Source organism: Halichoerus grypus, chromosome 8, assembly GCF_964656455.1.
Source record: "Halichoerus grypus chromosome 8, mHalGry1.hap1.1, whole genome shotgun sequence".
NCBI classification, from domain to species: Eukaryota; Metazoa; Chordata; class Mammalia; order Carnivora; family Phocidae; genus Halichoerus; species Halichoerus grypus.
The window spans coordinates 5,516,938-5,535,800 of record NC_135719.1 but is presented as its reverse complement, the minus strand read 5'-3'; the positions used below and the strand labels follow the sequence as shown (position 1 = coordinate 5,535,800).

The window sequence follows — 18,863 nt, the reverse complement described above, 5'->3', positions numbered from 1 at the left end:
GCAGGAAAGCATTTAACAAAACTCATGATAAAAACTTCCAGAAAATTAGGAAAAAAAGGAATGTTCCTTAACCTGATAAATGGCATCTACCAAAGTCAACTCATAGGTAACATATAACGACTAAAGACTGCATGCTTTCCCCGTAAGATTACAAGGGAAAGAGGTCTACTCTCACTACTACTATTGAGTATTATACTGGAGGGCGCCCGGTGGCTCAGGCGGTTAAGCGTTTGCCTTCAGCTCAGGTCGTGATCCTGGGGTCCTGGGACTGAGTCCCGTGTCAGGCTCCCTGCTCAGCCGGGAGCCTGCTTCTCCCTCTGCCTGCCACTCCCCCTGCTTGTGCTCTCTCACTCTCTCAAATAAATAAAATCTTAAAAGAAAAAGAAGTATTATACTGGAATTCCTAACCAGTGCAATAAGGCAAGAAGAAAGAAATGACATATAGGGGCGCCTGGGTGGCTCAGTCGTTAAGCGTCTGCCTTCGACTCAGGTCATGATCCCAGGGTCCTGGGATCGAGCCCCGCATCGGGCTCCCTGCTCAGTGGTGAGCCTGCTTCTCTCTCTCCCACTCCCCCTGCTTGTGTTCCTTCTCTCGCTGTCTCTCTGTCAAATAAATAAATAAAATCTTTAAATAAATAAATGCTCCTTCCTTAAAAAAAAAAAATGACACATAGATTGGAAAGAAGAAATTAAACTGTCTTTATTCACAGACATGATTGTGTGGATTCCAAGGAACCTACAAAAAGCTCCAGTTAGTAGCTTAGCAAGGCCATAGAACACAAGGTTAACCTACAAAATCAACGTCATTTCTACATACTAGCAATCAACAATCGAAAACTAAAATTTGCAAAACAGCATTTAAAATAACTCCAAAACAATGAACTACATACACCTAGGTATAAATCAAACACAACACATATTAGTATCTGTCTGCTGAAAACCGTAGAATACTGACGGAAGAGATAAAGCCTAAACACATATACTATGCTCTTGGATTGGAAGACTCAACATAGTGAAATATCTGTTCTCCCCCAAATGATCTATAGATCTAATGTAGTTCCATTCAAAGTCCCAGCAGAATATTTTTGGTAGATACAGATACATTAACATACATTATATGGAAACACAAACTAGAATAGCCTCAGAATTTTTTAAAAGAACCAACTTAGAGGACTCACCCTATCTAATTTGAGGCTAGTTATATAGCTATTGCAATCAAGACAAGGTGGCATTTATTGGTGAAAGGACAGAAACGGGTCAGTGAACAGAACAGTGAGTCTATAAAGACCCACACAAATGTAGTCAAATGGTTCCTGAAGAAGGTGCAAAGGCAAGACAGGATAGTATTTTCAACAGATGTTGAATAATTAGATATTCACATGCCAAACAAAGCTCTACCTATGCCTCACTCCTTACAAGGCAAAACTTAGATCAAAGATCTAAACATTAAAATCTAAACCAATATTTCTTTTAGAACAGAAAACACTCATGGTGTTTGGTTAGGCAGAGTTCTTAGTTAGGACATCAAAAACATCCATAAAAGAAAAAAAATGGCGAGTTGGACTTGAGTCATTTTTAAGACTTGCTTTGCACGAGATACTGCTAAGAGATTGAAGAGACAAATCACCAACTAGGAGAAAATATTTGCAAGTCATGTATCTGATGAAAGACACGTATCCAGAATATATTTTATTTATTTATTTTTTTAAAGATTTTATTTATTTATTTGACAGAGAAAGACACAGCGAGAGAGGGAACACAAGCAGGGGGAGCAGGAGAGGGAGAAGCAGGCTTCCCGCCGAGCAGGGAGCCCGATGCGGGCTCCCAGGACCCTGGGATCATGACCTGAGCCGAAGGCAGACGCCCAACGACTGAGCCACCCAGGCGCCCCCAGAATATATTTTAAAAACTCCCAAAACATGAAACAACTGGACTACAGGAGGGGAGGGGTGCAAGCCCTATCAAAACAAAATATCCTACAGAGCTTCTATGATGCACTGTGGTACGGACCAGATCAGAACAGAAAGTCTAGAAATAGACTCAAATACATATAGAACCTAGGTACAAGACAGTGGTGGCATATGGGTGTGGACATCATGGCCAGCTGCTTGAAAAAAGATCAAAATGAGGCAGATGGTAGAATGACGGATGCTGGGGGTGGGTGTGCGGGGGTTAAGGACTTAGTGTTTAATGGGTATAGAATTTCAGTAGAGAATTTTTAAAAAGTCCTGGAGGTGGATGGTGCTGGTTGCACAACAATGTGAATGTACCTAATACCATTGAACTATACACTTAAAAACGGCTAAATGGTAACTTTTATGTTAAGTATATTTTACCACAAGAAAAAAAAGGGGCGCCTGGGTGGCTCAGTCATTAAGCGTCTGCCTTCAGCTCAGGTCGTGCTCCCAGGGTCCTGGGATCCACCCCCGCATCGGGCTCCCTGCTCAGTGGGGAGCCTGCCTCTCCCTCTCCCTCTGTTGCTCCCCCTGCTTGTGCTTACTCTCTCCCTCTCTCTCTCTGTCAAATAAATAAATAAAATCTTTAAAAAAAAAAAAGGTATCGTAAAGACACCACAGTCAGGAATAATTTCTTAAATCACATATATGTACATACACCAATTAACCATAAAGGGAAATGCTGATAAAGTTGATATTAAGCACTTTTATTGATCAAAAGTTGTTGTTTGTTGTTATTTGCCTATATGCCTCACTCCTTACAAGGCAAAACTTAGATCAAAGATCTAAACATTAAAATCTAAACCAATATTTCTTTTAGAACAGAAAACACTCATGGTGTTTGGTTAGGCAGAGTTCTTAGTTAGGACATCAAAAACATCCATAAAAGAAAAAAAATGGCGAGTTGGGCACTCTGAGCATTACTTGGCACAGAGTAACATTTAACACAAACTGGTTAACACCAAAAGATACCACCCAGACTGACAAACCAACATGGCAGAAAACATTCGCAACATGTAACCATTAAGGGACTTGCACCTAACATAAATGAAGAAAACAAATCACTAAGAAAAATACAGAAAAATTTAAAAGGGCAGAAAACAGAAACAGGCATTTAAGACAGAAAAACTCCAAATGGCCAATAAATAAATGAAAAGCTGCCCGACCTCCCTAGTACTGGGGGAAACACAAACGGAAACCGCCGCATGTCCGCCCGGTGTTTGAGCCGCTACGAACCCCAGGCTGCTGGTGGGGCTACAGTTCTCTGGTAAAGATACCTCGGCCGCCAGTTCTACTCTGAATATTCTGCAGATGAACCTGGACACATGTGCACGAGGTTGGTGACCAACAATCAGAAACAAAAATGACCATCGGAGAGGATTCTGGGAAAAGGCAGAGTAGGAAGTACCCGTCTCCACACCTAGACGACGGTGGCGCTGGCAGAATCGGTTTGGTGTAACTGTTTTGGAACTCGAGTTTGCTGAAGGCTTGCCACTTGCAGGGGGAGGCGTGGATGGTAAAAACTGTGATGAACTTTGGGCAGTTTCAGCTCTGCACAGTAGCGCCCCCCCCCCCCAGCCACCTGGCAGCAGCTGTACAAATATTCCCCAAGCAGCCGCCACACAGTTCTAAGAGTCAGGTGGGCAAAAGGAACCTGTCCTCCAAAAGCAGGGCTCTGTGTGCTGGGTGCTGCTTCTGATCACGGGGGTGCGGAGAGGCAGGCGGCCAGGGTTGCGGTACCGCCGCGTATGGTTGCAAGCCTGTCCCCACTCGGGTTCACGTGACTTCCAGGAGATTTGAAGGACTGGTGCCTTTTGGTTCCCCCTTCATTTTTCACTTTTCACCTTTTAGAAGGAGCCAGACATTAAAGACTGGCACACTGGGGGCATCTGGGTGATGCAGTCGGTTGAATGTCCGACTCTCTGATTTCTGCTCAGGTCGTGATTTCAGGGTTGTGAGACCAAGCCCTGCAATGGGCTCCACACTCAGCAGGGAGTCAGCGTGAGATCTTCTCTCCCTCCCTCTCTCTGCCCCTCCCCTCCATGCTGCACACACATGCTCCCTAATAATAAATAAATCTAAAAAAAAAAAAAAAAAAAAAGACTGGAGCATTCCAAAACTTCTGCATATGTGGGGAAAATTAGAAAGGGATTGTGTATGCCCAAGGAAAGGCTTAGAAAAGACATAAGAAGACAAAGTTTACACCTCAGGCTGACTCTTGGTACAGAGACCGCTTACAATAAGAAAAAAAATAACAAAAAACAGCAATCCTTGGAAAGGGGAGAATCCAATTTCCAGAGTTACCACATTACTGGATTCAAATGTCCCCTGTTCAACAAATGTCAAAAGGTTTACAGAGAAACAGGAAAGTATGCCAATTCAAAGAAAAAAATAAAGGATCTGTCCCTGAAAAGCTTAATGGCAGGCATGTTTGACAAAGGCTTTCAAACAATGGTCTTAAACATGCTTAAAGAGCTAAAGGAAGATGTGGAGAAAGTCAAGAAAGCGTGTGAACAAGACGGAAATATCATTAAGGAGATGGAAAACCTAAAAAGACATTCTGGAGCTGCGAAGTACAGTTCTCAAATTAAAACCTCACCAGAGGGAGTCAAAGGCAGAGTTGAGCAGGCAGAGGAAAGAATCAGATACTGAAGACAGGACAATGGGAATGATTGAGACTGACGAGCAGAAAGAAAAAAAGGACTGAGCAAAAGTGAACAGAGCCTAACAGACCTCCAGGACGTCAACTCAAGGCCAACACCTACATCATGGGAGTCCCGGAAAGGGGAGAGAGAAAGGGGCAAGGAGAGCATTTGAAGAAATAATGGCTGAAGACTTCCCGAATTTGAAGAAAGACATGACTATAAACATCCAAGAAGCTCAATGAACTCCCAAGTAAGATGAACTCAGCCCCATATTAAGACACATCACAAACTTTCAAAAGACAAAGAGCAAAACTTAAAAGCAGCGAGAGAGAAGCGAATCATCACATACAAGCCATCCTCAACAAGATCAAGTAACGTGAAGCCATAGGGAGAAATGAAGACCTCAATAAAGGTAAATACATTGGCAATTATAAAATCTCTTATTGTACAATTGGCTTGTAACTGTACTTTTTGTTGTCCATGTGACTTAAGAAACTAATTCATTCAAAGAAAAACAATTATTAATGTAAAAGGTAGTTTCACTGTACCTTTGGTTTGTAACTCCAAATCTTATTTTCTACATGATTTGGGAGACTAATGCATTTAAAAGAATTATTAGTTCATGTTCTGGGGCACACATTGTATAAAGATGTAATTTTAGGACATCAACAACAAAGGGGTGGGGGCAGAGCTATATAGAGGAGCAGAGTTTTTCCAGGTTACTAAAGTTAAGTTGCTATAAATTCAAATTAGAATGTTACAATTTTGATATTAAATGTAATCCCTGCAGCAGCCACAAAAGAAATAGCTATGAGGTTGCACAAAAGGACAAGAAGAAGAGATTTAAACATTTTACTACCAAAAAAAAATCACCCTAAACACAAAAGAAGAAATGCAGGAAATAAGGGACCAAAAAGTGACAGTATGTAGAGAAAACAAATAGCATGATGACAGAAGTCAGTCCCTCCTCATCAGTAATTAGTTTATACGGAAATGGGTTTAATTCTCCAATCAAAAGACAACGATTGGGGGGCGTCTGGGGGACTCAGCTGGTTAAGCGTGTGCCTTGGCTCGGGTCATGATCTCAGGGTCCTGGAATCGAATCCCACTTTGGCCTCCCTGCTCAGCAGGGAGCCTGCTTCTCCCTCTGTCCCTCCCTCCTGCTCGGGCTTTCTTTCTCTCTCAAATAAATAAATAAAATCTTCTTTTTTTTTAATTTAATTTATTTATTTGACAGAGAGAGACACAGCGAGAGCAGGAACACAAGCAGGGGGAGTGGTAGACGGAAAAGCAGGCTTCCCGCTGAGCAGGAATCCCAATGTGGGGCTCGATCCCAGGACCTGAGATCATGACCTGAGCCGAAGGTAGACACTTAACGACTGAGCCACCCAGGCGCCCCAATAAATAAAGTATTTTTTTAAAAAGACAGCAATTGGGCGCCTGGGTGGCTCAGTGGGTTAAGCGACTGCCTTTGGCTCAGGTCATGATCCTGGAGTCCCTGGATCGAGTCCCCCATCAGGCTCCCTGCTCGGCAGGGTGTCTGCTTCTCCCTCTGACCCTCCCCCCTCTCATGTGCTCTCTCTCTCTCATTCTCTCTCTCAAATAAATAAATTAAAAAAAAATCTTAAAAAACTAAAATAAAAAAGACAGCAATTGGCATAATGGCTAAAAACACATGTACAACTGTATGCTGCCTACAAGAGGCTCACTTGAGATCCAAGACATATGCAGGCTGAAAGTGAAAAGATGTAAAGAGATATTCCAGGCAAATAGACACCAAAAGAGAGTAGGAGCTATAATAATATCAGGCAAAATAGACTTTCAATCAAAAAAGGTACATGACTCAAAAAAGAACATTACATATTAATAAAAGGCTCCATACAGCAAGAAGATATAAAAATTATCAGCATTTACACACCTAATGACCATTAAAATATGTGAAGCAAAAACTAACAGAATTGAAGGGAGAAACAGGTTTTTTTATTAACATATAATGTATTATTTGTTTCAGGGGTACAGGTCTGTGATGCATCAGTCTTACATAACACCCAGTGCTCATTACAACACATACCCTCGGCAGTGTCCATCACCCATTACCCCATCCCCCAGCCTCCTCCCCTCCAGCAGCCCTCAGTTTGTTTCCTGAGATTAAGAGTCTCTTATGGTTTGTCTCCCTCTCTGGTTTCGTCTTGTTTCATTTTTTCCTCTCTTCCCCTATGATCCTGGGAGAAACCAGTTCTGCAGTAACAGTTGGGAGACTTCAATATCCCACTCACAATAACGGACAAAACAACCAGGCAAAAGTAAACAGAGGACGTGCATAACACAGTAAACCAACTAGATCTGACGGACATGTGCACAACGCTCCAGCCAAGAGCAGCACACACGTTCTTCTCAGGTGCACATGGGACACTCCCCACAACAGACCACATATTAGGCCACAAATTAAGTCTTAAAGATATCATACAGAGCAGTCCGTATCAAAATACCAACAGCATTTTTCATAGAACTAGAATAAGCCTAAAGTTTGCATGGGACCACAAAAGGTCCTGAACAGCCAAAGCAATTTTGAGAAACAAAAACAAAACCAGAGATATCACAATTCCAGACTTCCAGTTATGTCATGAAGCTGTCGTCATCAACAGTATGGTGCTGGCATAAAAATAGACACATAGGTCAGTGGAACAGAATAGAAAACCCAGAAATAAACCTACAATTATATGGTCAATTAATCTTTGACAAAGCAGGAAAGAATATCCAATGGGAAAAAGACAGTCTCATCAACAAATGGTGTTAGGAAAACTGGACAGCCACACGCAAAAAAAACCCCAAAACCCCCAAACAAAAAACTGGACCACTTGCTTTTACCACACACAAAAATAAACTCAAAATGGATTAAAGGCCTAAGTGTGAGCCCTGAAACCATAAAACTCCTAGAAGGGAGTACAGGCAGTCATCTCTCTCACACTGCAGCAACACTTTTCTAGATACGTCTCCTGAGACGAGGGAAATAAAAGCAAAAATAAACTATCAGGACTTCATCAAAATAAAAAGCTTCCGCACAGTGAAGGAAACAACCAACTAAAAGGCAACCTACCTCCAAAGAAGACATGCAGATGACCAACAGACACACGAAAAGATGCTCCACTTCACTCATCATCAGGGAAACGCAAATCATAACCACAATGAGAGATCACCTCACACTGTCAGAATGGCTAGAATCGAAGACAAGAAATATCAAGTGTTGGCAAGGATGTGGCAAAAGAGGAACCCTTCCACTGGTGCAGCCACTGTGGAAAACAGATCATCCTCAAAAAGTTAAAAATAGAACTACCCTACTGGGTGTTTACCCAAAAAATACAAAAACATGAATTTAAAGGGATACATGCATCCCTATGTGTATAGCAGCGTTATTTACAATAGCCAATTATGGAAGCAGCCCAAGTGTCCATCGATAGATGAATGGGTAGGTACGCCTGGGTGGCTCAGTCGTTAAGCGTCTGCCTTCAGCTCAGGTCATGGTCCTAGGGTCCTGGGATCGAGCCCCACATCGGGCTCCCTGATCCACGGGAAGCCTGCTTCTCCCTCTCCCACTCCCCCTGCTTGTGTTCCCTCTCTTAGCTGTCTCTGTCAAATAAATAAATAAAATCTTTTTAAAAAAAGAAATAGATGAATGGGTAAAGAAGATGTGGGGTGTGTGTCTGTGTGTGTGTGTATGATGGAATATTATTCAGCCATAAAAAGAATGAAATCTTGCCATTTGCAACAACATGGATGGAGCTAGAAAGTATGATGCTAAGTGAAATAAATCCTTCAGACAAAAACAAACAGCACAGAATTTCACTCATATGTACAATTTAAGAAACAAAAGAAGCAAAAGGAAAAAAGGGACAAATCAAGAAAGAGCTGTAGAGAACAAACAGATGGTCACCACAGGGGAAGTAGGAGGGGAATGGGTAAAACAGGTGAAGGGAATTAAAAGTACACCTATCAGGATGAGCAGTGTATGGAATAGTTGAATCACTACATTGTACACCTGAAACTGATATAACACTGTATGTTAACTATCCTGGAATTAAAGTTAAAAAGTTAATAAAGATATCATACACAGTATCTTGTCTGACCACAGCAGGATGAAGTTAGAAATCAGTAACAGAGAAAACCGAAAATTCACAGTATTGTTGAAATCACCAATACATTTAAAACAACCAATGGATCAAAGAAGAAATCATGGGACAAATTAAAATATAGAGACAAATGAAAATGAAAACACAACATACCAAAACTCACGGGACACAGCAAAAGTGGTGCTAAGGGGAGAATTTATAGGTATAAATGCTCACATTTAAAACAAGAAAGAGGGCGCCTGGGTGGCTCAGTCAGCTAAGCGTCTGCCTTCAGCTCAGGTCACAATCCCAGGGTCCTGGGATTGAACCCTGCATGGGGCTCCTGCTCTGCGGGAAGCCTACTTCTCCCACTCCCCCTGCTTTTGTTCCTGTTCTCGCTGTGTTTCTGTCAAATAAATAAATAAAATATAAATAAATAAAAAATAAAAAATAAATAAATAAAAAATAAATAATAAATAAATAAATAAATAAATAATGAATACAAACAAGAAAGAGGGCGCCTGGGTGGCTCAGTCAGTTAAGCGTCTGCCTTCAGCTCAGGTCATGATCCCAGGGTCCTGGGATCGAGTCCCGCATTGGGCTCCTTGCTCAGTGGGGAGCCTGCTTCTCCCTCTGCCTGCTGCTCCCCCTGCTTGCACTCTCCCTGGGATAAATAAAATCGTAAAAAAAAAAAAAAATCCTAAAATTCATATGCAATCTCAAGGGACCCCAAATAGCCAAAACATTCTTGAAAAAGAAAAACAAAACTAGAGGACTCACAGTTTCTGATTTCAAAACCTAAGACACAAAGCTTCAATAATCACAGCAGTTACGGCAGTGCATTAAGGACAGACACACAGACTGCTGGGACAGAACAGAGAGCCCACAAGTAAACCCTTGCATATATGGTCAAATGATTTTTGACAAGGGTGTCACGACCATTCAATAGGAAAAGAACAGTCTTTTCAACAAATGGTGTAGGGAAAACTGGACAATCACACACAAAAGAACAAATTCGGACCCTTATTTAATATCATACATGTAAATTAACTCAAAATGGATCAAGGACCTAAATGTAGGACCCAAAACAATAAAACTCTTGGAAGAACACACAGGACAAAAGCCTCCTGATGGTGGATTTGGCAGTGATTTAACAGGGCACCAAAGGGCACAGGTGACAGAAGAAGAACAAGCTGCACTTCATGAAAATTAAAGTTTTTTTGTTTTTTTTACATCAAGAGACCCCATCAACAGAGTAAAAAGGCAATCCACAGGAGAAAATATTTTCAAATCACATATCCGATGAGGAATTAATATCCAGAACACAGGGGAAACTCCTAAAACTCAACAACAAAAACCAAATAACTCAAATCAAAACATCCAAAGCGTTCGAATAGGCATTTTCTATATGAATGGCAATAAACACATGAAACAGTGCATCACTAATCATTAGGGAAATGCAAATCAGTAACACAGGGAGATAGCATTTTATAACCATTAGGATGGCGATTACCAAGAAAAACAGAAAACAAGTGTTGGGCAAGGATGTAGGAAAATTGGAACCTTATACACTGTTGTAGGAATTAAAAATGGTACAGCCTCCGTGGAATACAGTATGTAGGCTCATCGAAAAATTAAAAATAGAATTATCATATGATCCAGAAATTCCACTTGAGTATATACCCAAAAGGACTAGAAATAGGGTCTCAAAGAAATATTTGTACACCTATGTCCATAGCAGCATTAGTCACAGTAGCTAAAACACAGAAGCAACCCAGTGTCTATCAACTGACGAATGGATAAACAAAATGTGGTCAGTACTTGCGATGGAATATTACTCAGGCCTGCAAAGGAAGGAAATTCTGCAAAATGCTACAACGTGGATGAACCTTGAGGACATTATGCTAAGTAACATAAGCTAGTGACAAAAAGATAAATACTGTAGGATTCCATTAATATGAGGTGCTCAAAGTAGTCAAAATCAGAAAGACAGAAGGTGTCGTGGTGGCCGGGGGCAGGGGGGGGTGGGGAGTGAGGAATTACTGTTTAACAGATAAAAAGTGTTTTTGGTTTTTTTTTTAAGATTTTTTTTGTTTTTTTAAAGATTTTATTTATTTATTTGAGAGAGAGAGAATGAGAGAGACAGCACATGAGAGGGGGGAGGGTCAGAGGGAGAAGCAGACTCCCTGCCAAGGAGGGAGCCCGATGTGGGACTCGATCCAGGGACTCCAGGATCATGACCTGAGCCAAAGGCAGTCGCTCAACCAACTGAGCCACCCAGGCGCCCTTTTTCTAAGATTTATTATTTATTTATTTGATAGAGAGCATGCATGAGAGAGTGAACAAGTAGGGGGGAGGGGTAGAGGGAGCAGCAGACTCCCCACTGAGCAGGGAGCACGATTCGGAGCTCCATCCCAGGACCCCGGGATCATGACCTGAGCTGAAGGCAGACGCTCAACCAACTGAGCCACCCAGGCGCCCCAACAGGTAAAAAGTTTTACAAGATGAAAAGAATTATGGGGGGGGTGATGGTGGTCCTGGCTGCAGAACAGCGTGAATTTATTTACTGCTACTGAAATACACTCTTAAAAATGGTTAGGACAGGGGCGCCTGGGTGGCTCAGCCGTTAGGCGTCTGCCTTCAGCTCAGGTCATGATCCCAGTGCCCTGGGATCGAGCCCCGCATCGGGCTCTCTGCTCCGCGGGAAGCCTGCTTCTCCCTCTCCCACTCCCCCTGCTTGTGTTCCCTCTCTCGCTGTGTCTCTCTCTGTCAAATAAATCAAATCTTTTAAAAAAAAAAAAAGGTTAGGATAATATATTTTTATGAGTATTTTAACTCAATAAAAGAAAAAATGACCAACAAAAGAATATATAAGGAGGTGTATTCACAGGATGGAATACCGTTAACAATAAAAATGAATGAACTGCAGGGCACAAGGCAGAAGGGTAACAAACAAGACACAAAGGAACATACCCAAAATGATTTCATTTACATAAAGTTCAAAGCAAACAAACTAAACTCTATTGAACAAGGATGCATACAAGGGTGATACAACTCTAAGTGAAAATAGGTAAGAAAAGATGACCAAGATGACCCCTGCTGGTCCCCAATCTTGGCACGACCTCAAATCACCTTGGGTTGGCTGGGGGAGCTTTGAAATCTACCCCCTCCAGGCTCCGCGCCCAGAGGTTCGGATTTCACTGTGTCTGCAGTGCTGGCCTCGGGCATGCCCTTCCAGAGCTCCTTAGGTGTCGCTAACACGAGGACAAAGTTGACGACACGGCTCTCCGGTGAGGGCAGACGCGGGGCCTCTGGGGTGCCGGCAATGGTTTCCTTGGCTGGGGTGAGGTTCACTGGTGTGACTGGATCATTAACTATACATTCATTTCACGCCCTTACCCGTGGCTGTCAGCTCTCCCCTCTCTCCACAGCACACACGTACGTGTTCCAGAGCCCACAGCTCACGGCCCTTACTTGGAGCTGCTTATCTACAAAATATTCCACACGGCGGGGCCGATCCAAGCTGGTCGTGTCCTTGTGGCCAAGCTGTCCATATTTACCTAAAGGGAAATGAGCCGCTTGGCCATCCTCCCCGCTGGGCCTTGGGGCTTTTCCCCTCCAGGAAGGAAAATCAGCCCATCAACCAAAGTGCAGGGCTTGAGCCACCACTCCGCTGGTGTCTGCTCTGGAAATTCAGGCCAGCGCCACAGAGCCTTCGGGGCCAGGCCACCCCCCAGGTCCCCAAGAGGCAGCTGCCACCAGCCACGCCAGGCAAGATGCTCTTCCAGGTTCTCTGCTCCTAACCCCAGACCCTAGTGCCAGACCAAGAGAGGTGTCATAAATGCTGCCTAACTCTTCCCTCAAGACAATTTTTCAGAAAGATACATGGGAAGTACTAATATCTACCTCTCTCCCATGTGGTCTCTGACTTCGGTGCGCTTAGATCTGTTCTAGGCAAGGGAATACGCAGCATTTCCATCCCAGACTTCCCAGGGGTCAGGCCGAGGCCCCTGCTTCCGACTGCTGCGTGGTTGTGGTCTCCTGCCCTCTGCCCCCGGGCCCCTTCCTCCCCTGGTTTAAGCATCACACAAACAAACCTTTTACTTACCCCAGCCCCAGGTGTACAGCTCGCCAGTTCCTACAACCAGAAGGACAGTAAGGGGCTGTCACAAGGCATTTGTCTAGCATGACCTGCCACGGTCCAGAGCAGCACCTTCTAAGTGTCCTGAGCTCTGCCCGCCATAGCACAGCATACTCTCTAACAACTGTCTAATCACACCCGGGGCGGGAGAGGATCCGGGTGTCAGAAGTTTACCTTCCTGGATGCCAACTGGTCAGCCGGGCTCTCTCAGCTACCGAGTTCAGGAGGCTTAGCACCTGGACCGCTCAGACCAAGCGGCCGGCAAACACCAGCGTCCTTCCAGAAGGAGGGGCCTTCGCGGCCTGACAGCTGGGGGGCTACCGTTAAAGCCCCATGGGGGTTGGGGCTGTTTTCGCTGAGGGAGGCGGCTACTCAGTACTTGTCAGAGACACTCAAAGTCGAAGTTTTTAAGGGGATCACAGCCTTGTCTGCAGCACCAGCTAAGGGATGGCGAGGAGGCCTTCCTGCTCCATCGTCAGCCGCCCGCCCAGCCCCACTCACTTGTCACCACGGCTGTGTGCCGGGAGCCACAGCTGGCCTTGACTGCATCTGCGCCCCCGGGGAGATCCAGTAAAGCTGGGAAGGGCTGGAGGGCTATGAAGGGGGCCGGGGCTCCGTCCTCACCCCCGCTGGGGCCACCTTCATTCAGTCCGCTGGCTTCAGAGAAGCAGCAAGAGAGAGTGAGGAGGATGGTGACCGGTAACGTGGAGCACCGGCTGCACCTCAGCCATCCAGGACCTCAGGCGGCACGACAGCTCCACGGGGCCCCTGCCATCGACACCGCGGCTGCCGCTCCCAGCCCCCGCGTTCCCCAGAAGCGCTGGAGTTGACAGGTCGGGGGGAGTGCGCTGAGGAGGCAGGCATCAGCCCTGCCATACCCCCATCCCTCCCCAGAGCCCGGAGTCCTACAGAGGGTCCTGGGGTCCCAAGGATGTCCCGTGTCCCTTCTGAGCACTACAAGGTCTCAGGCCAGCATGTGGCCAGGAGTCAGGAAGGACAGAAGCATGCGTGGAAGAACTGACCCTCACCTTCCCTTGCAACTGTCTTTCCATCCTCTGCCAGGCTCCTGGTGGGCAGGGCCAGCTGCCCGGACTCATTCCAGCCCCAGATATAAATATCCCCAGTCTCTGAAAAAGAGATGCAAGGGACCCATTAAACAGACTGTGAACCGCACCCTCACCCTCCTAAGGCCCCTGAATCCGTCCAAACGCCCGCATTACCCACTAATGCTGCCCCGCCCAGGCAGCCCTCCCACAGGCCCCAGCAGCTTCCTGGTCTTACAGGCTCCCTTGCCCCTCAAGTGCTTCCAGCGTCCTTTCTTTTTTTTTTTTAAAGATTTTATTTATTTATTTGACAGAGAGAGAGAGTGTGAGAGGGAACACAAGCAGGGAGAGTGGGAGAGGGAGAAGCAGGCTTCCAGCCGAGCAGGGAGCCCGATGCGGGGCTCGATGCGGGGCTCGATCCCAGGATCCTGGGATCATGACCTGAGCCAAAGGCAGTCACTTAACCAACTGAGCCACCCAGGCGCCCCCGTCCTTTTCTTTAAACAGGGTCTCCTGGATCTTCCTCTCCAGTTTCACTTTTTCCCTTTGTTGCTAAATTGCCCCCGCCCCACCTCCCACGTGTGAACCGGCAGAGCGCCATCTTGCACAACGCTGCCATGATGACAGTTCGGAGACCTGAACAAAGCCTCCTTGAGAACAGCCCCCAGACACACTTTCTTTTTTTAAATAACACACATAATAGACCCTAAGAACACCCTTGGGGCATAAGGTCCTTGGATCTGCTCTGGAGAGGGAACAGACACAGAACTATTCTCGAACATTCTCCTCCTGGGTGGTCGCCCAGCACGGGCTCCCAGCCTCTAGGGCTATAAAGGCAGGTCTGACGGGAGGGGGGCTGCGGTCACAGCTGTGTTGCAGCCGCCCAAGACGAGTCCGGAAGCTCCCTTAGTAAACCGTTTGTCAAGCTGGACTTGTGGACCTTTTTCTTTGGTCTAGACTGCTTTGGAGATTGCTTCGCATAAACTTAACTTTCACGGAACACACCACCACACACACTTCAGAAATGTATCCCTGGAAATTCCCAACAACCTCCGTTTCAAACCCACTGAGCCCACGACACCCCTTTCCTCAGCCCCACCCACCACTGGTCCCAGTGAAGGCCTCTTCTGGAAGCTCTCACCTTCCTTGCCTCTCATGTAAAAATTCACTAATGACAGCAGCTCATTTTTATCAAATGTTTACTTTGTGCCAGATTTTAAGCACTTTTCAAATATAATCATTTAATTCTCAGAAGAGCCTTACAGAGGGTTATAGGACAACATCCCTGTTTTATTCATGAGAAAACAGGGGACACAAAGAAGTGAAGTGCTCTGCCCAAGGTCACAAGGGGCACAGTGATGATCTGAACTTAGCAAGTCTGGCCTGAAGCATCTGTGCTCCAAACACGCTAACAAACTCAAGACCTTAAATTTCTAGCAACCTGAAATGGGAGACTTCCCATCTGGCTGTTTCTAGTCTTCTCTTCCCGTCCCTCCGGTCCAGTAGTTTCCACGCGTGGCTGCCAAGCCAGGCCCATGACAGGAGACTGTGGGGGTGGTGGTGCAGGCACACGACGTTTTTAAAGCTGCCCCCCACCCCCGGGGACAGAAGCGGCAGCCAGAGCCCCAGGTGCAGACCCTTGCAAAGACCACCTGCTCCCAGCCTCACCCAACAGCCTAGCAATCAGCTACAGCTGAGTGGCCTGCCAGGGAGGTGGACTTACGATCCCAAACGAAGGTCCTCATTCTGGGCTCACCCTCACCACCATCATCCTCCCTGTGGACATCTGCGTGTCACTGTGTGCCACACATCATGGCCACCTGACGCCCTGCACCCTTTCTCCTCCATTCTCCTCAACTCAGCTGCCTCCCCACCCCTTCCTGCGCCCTTGTGGAGTGTTTTAGAAACGCAGCCCTGGCTGGAGGCGGAGGCCTGGGAGAGGTAGGGAGCCCACCATCAGAAGACAGCAAACATTGGGGCGCCTGGGTGGCTCAGTCGTTAAGCGTCTGCCTTCGGCTCAGGTCATGATCCCAGGGTTCTGGGATCGAGCCCCGCATCGGGCTCCCTGCTCAGCGGGGAGTCTGCTTCTCCCTCTCCCACTCCCCCTGCTTGTGTTCCCTCTCTCGGGGTCTCTCTCTGTCAAATAAATAAATAAAATCTTAAAAAAAAAAAAGAAGAAGACAGCAAACATCTGCAACAGTCACGGTGCGAGTGGGTAATAGCCCGGGCAGAGCGCTGACTTTGAGAGGCACTGAGGAGTCCTGACAGACCTGGCTGATTAGTATGGGATGAACGTGGAAGGAGGCCTGGCCAGACTACCCACCAACACTGGAAGAGGAGGAAGAAGGTTTGGAGCCTAGGAGACCTTGAGTTTGTCCGGAGAGGCACTATGTCACTTACGACTCACACACACGGAGTGCCAGCCACCGGCGGCCACCTCAGCCATGGGAAGGCCCTGCAGCGCCTCCAGCAGTCTCGGCTCCGGCTCGGCCTCCAGAGTCCCGTGGCCCAGCTGCCCGTGCCTGCGCAAGGGAGAGCCCAAGCGGGTCCTCCTCCCCTTCCTTCCCAAGCACACGCGCGGGTCCCCCCTCGGAGCCACGTCTATCTGCCCCCGCCCCGCGCCCACATCCGGCCACGCCCCCTCACCTGCCCTGGCCCCAGGAGAACACCTGGCCCGCCTCGTCCAGCAGCAGCGCGTGCTCGGCGCCCAGCTCCAGCCGGCGCGCCCGCAGCCCCGGGGCCAGGGGCCGGTAGAAGGGCGGCCGCGGACTCACGTAGGCGCGCGCGCCGGGCAGCAGGGGCAGCGCCCCGGCCTGGGCCTCAGCGCCCGCGCCGTCTGCCCCCTCGGCCTCCGGCACCAGCGTGTGGGTCCACAGGGGCTCCCCGCGCAGCGCGGAAGCCGGCGCCCAGGCCTGCAGCTCCGGGCCGGCGCGCAGCACCACGAGGAGCGCCTCGGAGGCCCACGCGTCCCTGCAGCCGCCCGCCGCGCCGCCCGCCGCGCCCGACAGCTGCACCTGGCCTCCACCTGCGAGAGCGGAGAGCGGGCTGGGGAGCGGCCGCGCCACGCACGCGGGGCCCGGGGCGGAGGCGGGACGGAGGGGGCGCTCACGGGTCACGACGGCGGTGTAGCTCCAGCTGGCGCTCACGCGGCGGACGTCGGCGGCCGCGCCCGGTGTCCGCAGCGGCTCGGGGCTGTGCACCTGGCGCCCGCGCCCCGAGCCCAGCGCCTGCCCGAAGCCGCAGAAACCGAAGCCGAACCAGGACCCCCGGCGCTCCTCGGCCATGCTGGCCGCCACCTGAACGGGGTGGGAGGCGGGACAGGGTTAGGAATCCCACCAGACTGAGGAAGATTCTGGGCTGCCCAGAATGGGGCACTTGCCCTGTCTTCCCTTTGACTCAAGCAAGCTCATTGCTCCACAGAGTAGGCACCCGGCATTTAAGTGGCCTCCCCCTTAGACGCTGTCCTAGGATGTGAGCCCCTCCGGCTCCCAGTGGCAGGCACATTATCCCATGTCCTCTTGGGAACCAGAATTACCCCCATTTGACAGAGGAGACTCCCAGAGAAAGTAACCCTTACACAATCACGTAACTTAGGACCAAGAGGGGCAGAGGCCGAAATCAAGGCCCCCCGACTCCACATACAGTGCTCTTCCCACCAGGGCAAAGCAGAGCGTTTGGGAGACAGCGCCCTGTGCGGGTTCCACCAACTCCAGGGCTCACGTGTTTGCCTCTGTGCCTGTGTCCTCGGTCCATTTACTCAAGCCTTCTGAGCCCAGTTCAGTTTCTTCAGTTTTACAAAGGCAGGGATAGGAGAGCGTGCTGTGTACGCACCTTGTGGAACTGTGTGGAACAGATGGAAACCAACGGTTCACGTACTGGCACAGATCACGACAGGCACAAGGCAAGTACTGGCTTATTAAATCCAGTACTTAGAGTTGATTTTAGAAAGTCCAGTGGTACTTACTGGTTTTCAAGGGACCTATATAAACACCATTTCACCTGGACCTCACCTAGTCATTCATTCGTTCTGCAAGCATTTACTGTTGCCTTCCCTTGGGCGGATGAGAAAGACGGCTGTCTGCCCCCCGGGAGTTCACACATAAATCGGGAAGCGAATACACTGTCCCGTGGTCACAAAAACAACGCCGCTTTTACCGTACAGCATGTTCGGCTTTGAAGTCAGCTATGGGGTCCCTCCTGCGACCAAAGCTCCTTGGCCCAGACCTGGGCTCCTAACCCAAGGGGGCCTCTGACCTTGATCTTGACCCTGTGCCCTCCACCCTCCTCGGGCAGCTCCTCCCGGCGGGCAGTCTCGAGGGAGCAAGAGCGGGGATGCAGGGCAGCCGCCCAGGACCCGGGTGCCGGCCGCCGCGGAGGAAATGTTTGAAGAGCCGCCCCCCGGCCCAGGCGCCCATTGGCTGCCGCAGCCTCCCCGGGCCAATCGCCGGCGAGGGCGGTGACGTCACCGCTCGGGGCGGGCGGCCGCAGGGCGGTGCTCACCTCGGTACCCGCCGTCCCGGCCGCGGCCTGTCCGGCCCGAGCTCTGTCGAGCCGGCCCGGGGGTGTGCGCCGTGCCGCTGCAGCCTCGGGTGTGAGGTGGGGCAACCTCCGGTGGGCGCGGACCCGAGGCAGAGGTGGGCCGGACGGTCCCGCCCCCTGCAGGCCCGCACGGAGCTCGGGTTAGAATCCGAGCTGCAGGGCTGGCGAAGAGCGACCGCCGCGACACGGGCACCCCGCCGTTCCCCTCAGCCCCGGACGGCGGCAGCTCACGATCCACATGAGAGGGGCTGATGCCCAACCGGAAGCAGTCGTACTAGGCGGGCGCGTCGGCGAGTTTGGCCTTCCATTGGCTCGGGGCCTGTCACTCATCTCTGCGAGCCAATGAGCTTCAACCTGGACTCCCAGAACGGAAGCGGGTTCTCGCGGCTCTCTGCCCCGGCGGGCGGTGGAGCTCTCGCTCTCCCCTGGATCAG

At 48.7% G+C, this 18,863-nt stretch overlaps 1 protein-coding gene across 5 annotated transcripts; it reads right to left on the bottom strand.

Moving 5' to 3' along the window:
* Nucleotides 1–6,558: 6,558 nt before the first annotated feature.
* On the bottom strand, nucleotides 6,559–18,678 carry RCCD1 (RCC1 domain containing 1). Of its 5 annotated transcripts, none has more exons than XM_078078868.1 (10): nucleotides 18,391–18,678; nucleotides 17,648–17,730; nucleotides 17,000–17,175; nucleotides 16,537–16,915; nucleotides 16,291–16,412; nucleotides 13,876–13,974; nucleotides 13,349–13,504; nucleotides 12,815–12,844; nucleotides 12,106–12,266; nucleotides 6,559–9,370 (listed from the first exon to the last, which is right to left on the bottom strand). In XM_078078868.1, the coding sequence occupies exons 3-9, from the start codon at nucleotides 17,172–17,174 to the stop codon at nucleotides 12,115–12,117; spliced, it is 1,113 nt and encodes a 370-aa protein (XP_077934994.1). In that variant the 5' UTR covers nucleotide 17,175; nucleotides 17,648–17,730; nucleotides 18,391–18,678; the 3' UTR covers nucleotides 6,559–9,370; nucleotides 12,106–12,114. The 5 variants fall into 5 exon arrangements, 4 of the variants coding, with proteins under 4 accessions (XP_077934994.1, XP_035951531.2, XP_077934995.1 ...); XM_036095638.2 differs by lacking the exon at nucleotides 18,391–18,678 and adding an exon at nucleotides 17,855–18,356 and having other exon boundaries at nucleotides 17,000–17,186; nucleotides 17,611–17,730; XM_078078869.1 differs by lacking the exon at nucleotides 18,391–18,678 and adding an exon at nucleotides 17,890–18,354 and having other exon boundaries at nucleotides 17,648–17,721.
* Between the last annotated feature and the right edge of the window lie 185 nt (nucleotides 18,679–18,863).

Excerpts from the sequence above, each read along its gene's own strand:
- RCCD1 (XM_036095638.2), bottom strand. The coding sequence starts at position 17,643 with ATGGACCGAGGACACAGGCACAGAGGCAAACAC. Across the intron at positions 16,916-16,999 it reads CTACACCGCCGTCGTGACCC|GTGGAGGCCAGGTGCAGCTG; the intron begins GTGAGCGCCCCC and ends CCGCTCTCGCAG. Across the intron at positions 13,505-13,875 it reads AAAGACAGTTGCAAGGGAAG|CCAGCGGACTGAATGAAGGT; the intron begins GTGAGGGTCAGT and ends GCTTCTCTGAAG.